At 40.5% G+C, this 5224-nt stretch overlaps 1 protein-coding gene across 1 annotated transcript; it reads left to right on the top strand.

Moving 5' to 3' along the window:
• Positions 1-396: 396 nt before the first annotated feature.
• On the top strand, positions 397-2265 carry LOC105520631 (ubiquitin-conjugating enzyme E2 variant 1-like). Its single transcript, XM_011954471.1, is given in 1 exon segment — positions 397-2265. A coding segment is annotated over 1 exon segment (444 nt). The 5' UTR covers positions 397-419; the 3' UTR covers positions 864-2265.
• Positions 2266-5224: the final 2959 nt, after the last annotated feature.

Genomic DNA, 5224 nt, shown 5'->3' with positions numbered 1-5224 from the left:
AGTATATTAGATTAATTTTTTAAGTGAAAATTCTTAGTTTGACTTCATAATACCTAGAAATATTTAAACAGTATAAGGTATCCTAAACAAAATAACAAAGATTAAAAGGAAATTACAAAACACAAAGCAAATGATTGCAAAATGTCCAGTCTTCCAGATTAATCTATGGATTTAGGGCTAAACCAACAAAGATTGTTTAACTAGGGTGTGTGTGTGTGTGTGTTTGTGTGTGTGCGTGTTGCTTTTAAAACCAATGAAAACGTATTGAGGTAGATATTGTTATTTGTAGGTATTTTAAATAACATCTCTTAGCATATAAAAATGGTTTGCTATTTCAAATTGCTCCACCTGGTCATGTAATAGTGGTTTGTGGTTTAAGAAGTAGTGGCCGGCCGGCCTTCAAGCAACAGCGACACAAGATGGCAGCCACCACGGGCTCGGGAGTAAAAGTCCCTCGCAATTTCTGACTGTTGGAAGAACTCGTAGAAGGCCAGAAAGGAGTAGGAGATGGCACAGTTAGCTGGGGTCTAGAAGATGACGAAGACATGACACTTACAAGATGGACAGGGATGATAATTGGGCCTCCAAGAACAATTTATGAAAACCGAATATACAGCCTTAAAATAGAATGTGGACCTAAATACCCAGAAGCACCCCCCTTTGTAAGATTTGTAACAAAAATTAATATGAATGGAGTAAATAGTTCTAATGGAGTGGTGGACCCAAGAGCCATATCAGTGCTAGCAAAATGGCAGAATTCATATAGCATCAAAGTTGTCCTGCAAGAGCTTCGGCGCCTAATGATGTCTAAAGAAAATATGAAACTCCCTCAGCCGCCCGAAGGACAGTGTTACAGCAATTAATCAAAAAGAAAAACCATAGGCCCTTCCCCTTCCCCCCCATTCGATTTAAGCAGTCTTCATTTTCCACAGTAGTAAATTTTCTAGATACGTCTTGTAGACCTCAAAGTACTGGAAAGGAAGCTCCCATTCAAAGGAAATTTATCTTAAGATACTGTAAATGATACTATTTTTTTGTCCATTTGAAATATATAAGTTGTGCTATAACAAATCATCCTGTCAAGTGTAACCACTGTCCATGTAGTTGAACTTCTGGGATCAAGAAAGTCTATTTAAATTGATTCCCATCATAACTGGTGGGGCACATCTAACTCAACTGTGAAAAGACACATCACACAATCACCTTGCTGCTGATTACACGGCCTGGGGTCTCTGCCTTCTCCCCTTACCCTCCCGCCTCCCACCCTCCCTGCAACAACAGCCCTCTAGCCTGGGGGGCTTGTTAGAGTAGATGTGAAGGTTTCAGGTCGCAGCCTGTGGGACTACTGCTAGGTGTGTGGGGTGCTTCGCCTGCACCCCTGGTTTCTTTAAGTCTTAAATGATGCTCCTTCCAAGCCATCATCCTATTCCCATGCTCCTCCACTCCCACCCTTGGCCGAAGCATAGATTGTAACCCCTCCGCTCCCCTCTGAGATTGGCCTTCGGTGAGGAATTCAGGGCTTTCCCCATATCTTCTCTCCCCCACCTTTATCGAGGGGTGCTGCTTTTTCTCCCTCCTCCTCAAGTTCCTTTTTGTACCGTCACCACTCAACACCTTCCATGACACTTCCTTGCTTTGGCCAGAAGCCATCAGGTAAGGTTGGAAAGAGTCTCTGACCTCCCTTGTTTAGTTTTGGAACTGTACTTACTCACTGTCCACCAGCCTGGGAAATGAATAATGGGTCCTCAGCCCTGCCACCCTCTGCTGTCATCAGCTGATGCATTGTTTTTAGCTCAGGTTTTGATAAGGTGAAAAGAATAGTCACCAGGGTTACTCAGACCTGCCAGCTCTTGGAGTCCTTGGTGGTTGAACTTGGAGAAAGACCACATGAAGACACTTGTAAGCACACATGATCCCTCTGAATTGCTTTACTTTCCTATAATTGTTTTGCTTTTAAAAATTGAAGAAGTTTTAAACAGGGCTTTCATTTGGTCATCCTTGCAATCCATTGGGGTCTAGTTTGGAATCTGACAACTGGAACAAAAAGAACCTTGAATCAGGTGCATGCCTTGGTTTTGGTGCTGCTGCTGCTTCCCAAGATCCTCAGCAGGGATTAAGAAAGAACCCGGTGTGCACAGCAGATCCCCGAAATTGGTGGGCTTGACCTTCTAGCAAATTGCTGCGTCTTTCCGCTTGCTGTTCAGGACCACTAAATGCTGAAATTTGGATGCATACCAAAATAAAAGCAATTCATTGTGTACTAAAGGTTTTTTTTTTTTTTAATTTAGTATTTGTGTAAAACCACCTTTTGAAGCAACAACTATCAAGTCTGAAAAGCAATTGATGTTTCCATTAATCTTTTTCTGGGGGGAAAACCTTAGTTCTAAGGATTTAACATCCTGTAAGTGAAGTTTAACATAACAGTATTCCATAAGCAGCCTTTTTATTGTCAGACCATTGCCTGATTTTAATATAATAAAAAAAAGTGTGTGTTAATATTTAAAAAAAAAAAAAAAAGAAGTAGTGGCCTGTTTAATGCAATTAAACTGTTCAATTCTAGAGGGTTCAAGGAAGTTGAAATAATATGTTCATAAGCATTATATTTAAACCACCTATATTCACAAGACAGTATTTTGGGAAAATATGATCCTATCAAACTTCAATAACAGCAAATGTAGCATTAATTAAATAACTGAAAGTAAACAAAAAAGAAATAGAGTTATTTTTAAGGGAGAAAACACAGTCAAATGTCTTGTAGATGTTTAGGATCGGCAGCTGTGAAAGCTGTCAGCCTGTATGTGACACCAGATCCCTGAGTCCTCACAATGCAACCCTCCTTCTCTGAGGACCTGAGAGTCCAGTGGATCTCCTGATCCTCTCTGGCCTCTGCCTGGGACTGTATGTGGAGCAGCAATGACAAAAGGGGCCACCTGGAAAAACGTGAAACTTAAACTCTACTTCCACCAAATTTTGACTGTTGTGATCATTTTCTTTTCGTGGCTCTTTGAATATCCTGTTAGTTCACAAAGCTCCAATAATCTTTCTAGAGTTTTTCTCATGGCAGAGAATACTCCTTTGATAGAAGGAACTTATTCGTTCCCCCAGGCTTTCAGGTGTCTCCCTGTAGTAGCTGTCTTCAGATGTATGTGGCCATGTTTTTATATATGTTGGGAAATTTTTTGTTTTCTCTCATTGTAAGTGGTAAATTCCTTCCTGCATTAATTTTCTGCAAAGTTGCATTACACGTTCTTGATGCAGTTCAAGGAGTCAAGTTTGAGCTGAGGATTTTGAATTTCATTTTCAAGCTGTGCATTTCAGACTATAAATGTTTGCCCAGTTTGGAAACTTTCCATTTGAACTCTAAGTACTTCTTTTATTTTCTTCACAGAAACTTTAAAAAATCTTTTCTTTTTCTTCTTCAAGCCTTGTTAAAGGGAACATTTAAGTTAACACAATCAATGAAGTTCTTTTTTCAAATTGACTTTTGATTGATAAAGATTATCAATGGTGGCTTCCATTTTCTGATTCTAAAGTGAGTTAATAATCTAATCTTCAGCAAAATTCCAATTAGAGACTGTAAGTGATTCTCAGTCACTTACAACCTGTTCCAATTGCATGTTAGAATTATTAAACATTTTTATTTGTTCCTTTGGTTCCTGCACTATTATTTTCGCCTTCTGGCTTCTTGGGAAAGCAGTTTTAGGTTTTCCTAAAGGTGAACTTTTAATCCACACAACTCATTATTTTCCTCTAAAATGGACTCCATCCTTCTGAGATTCTTGTAAGAGATTTTTTGTTTTGTTTTGTTTTTGACAGTCACTTAGGATTTGAGATATTTTGATGCATCATTGAATGACAATGTCTGTTTTTGAAGGAGAGCCATCATCACTGAATGAAATGAAACTTCAGGGAGCTCTATTTTATGTTATTTGTTGAGAAGGTCTAGTGTATTCTTCATCAAAGATGTTCATATTTTTATTAACATAAGTGCTGCCAAATTCAGAGTTTGTAACCTCAGAAGACATGCCTCCCCTGGAAGTAACTTCAAGGCTTGGACCATCACTAATGCTGATGTTATTATTTGATATAAGGAGTACTAGAGAAAGATCAAATCAACCAGTAAAATTTCTGTCTGAAGATATGAGTTTGGGGGAGGTGGGATGGTTTCTCTAATACACAGCAAGACAGTAACAAAGATATTTATCCTTTTGATTGGGCTTGAATAAGCAATCTAATCTCACTGAGTTTACAATATTCTTCAACTAGGGCAGAAAATCCTTTAGTTATTTCTTTTTCCCTTTTTAAAGTATGTTGACATTTACTATTAAAAATGATCACAGTAGCAGAGACCAGCATCTCCCAGGCAATTGTGTATATAGTTTAAAGGGAATTAAAGATATAAATAGTAATTTATTAGTTTATATCATTTGTAACTTTTATCAAACAATTCATCCACTGCCTTCATGTGGCATTGAATGGTTCTCAATTTGTTTAGTGTCACTGTCTCCTCAGCTACATAATGTGGTTTATAAAAACCTTATTCGCGGGGGGTGGAGCAAGGTGGCGGAATAGGAACAGCTCCAGTCTCCAGCTCCCAGCGTGAGCTACACAGAAGACCTGTGATTTCTGCATTTTCAACTGAGGTACTGGGGTCATCTCACTAGGGAGTGCCGGACAATTGGTGCTGGTCAGCTGCTGCAGCCCGACCAGTGAGAGCTGAAGCAGGGCGAGACATCCCCTCACCTGGGAAGCACAAGGGGGAAGGGAATCCCTTTGCCTAGCCAGGGGAACTGAGACACACAACATCTGGAAAATTGGGTAACTCCCACCCCAATACTGCGCTTTACCAAGGGTCTTAGCAAACGGGCACACCAGGAGATTATATCCCACACCTGGCCGGGAGGGTCCCATGCCCAAGGAGCCTCCCTCATTGCTAGCACAGCAGTCTGTGATCTAAAGGCAAGGCAGCAGCGAGGCTGGGGGAGGGGCGCCCGCCATTGCTGAGGCTTAAGTAGGTAAACAAAGCTGCTGGGAAGATCGAACTGCGTGGAGCTCACAGCAACTCAAGGAAGCCTGCCTGTTTCTGTAGACACCACCTCTGGGGACAGTGCACAGTTCAACAACAACAACAACAACAACAACAACAAAAGCAGCAGAAACCTCTGCAGATGCAAACAACTCTGACAGCTTTGAAGAGAGCAGTGGATCTCCCAACACGGAGGTT

This window comes from Colobus angolensis, unplaced genomic scaffold (genome assembly GCF_000951035.1).
Source record: "Colobus angolensis palliatus isolate OR3802 unplaced genomic scaffold, Cang.pa_1.0 Scaffold383, whole genome shotgun sequence".
NCBI classification, from domain to species: domain Eukaryota; kingdom Metazoa; phylum Chordata; class Mammalia; order Primates; family Cercopithecidae; genus Colobus; species Colobus angolensis.
Note: the sequence above shows the minus strand (reverse complement) of the source record. Positions and strands in the feature narration are given on the sequence as shown.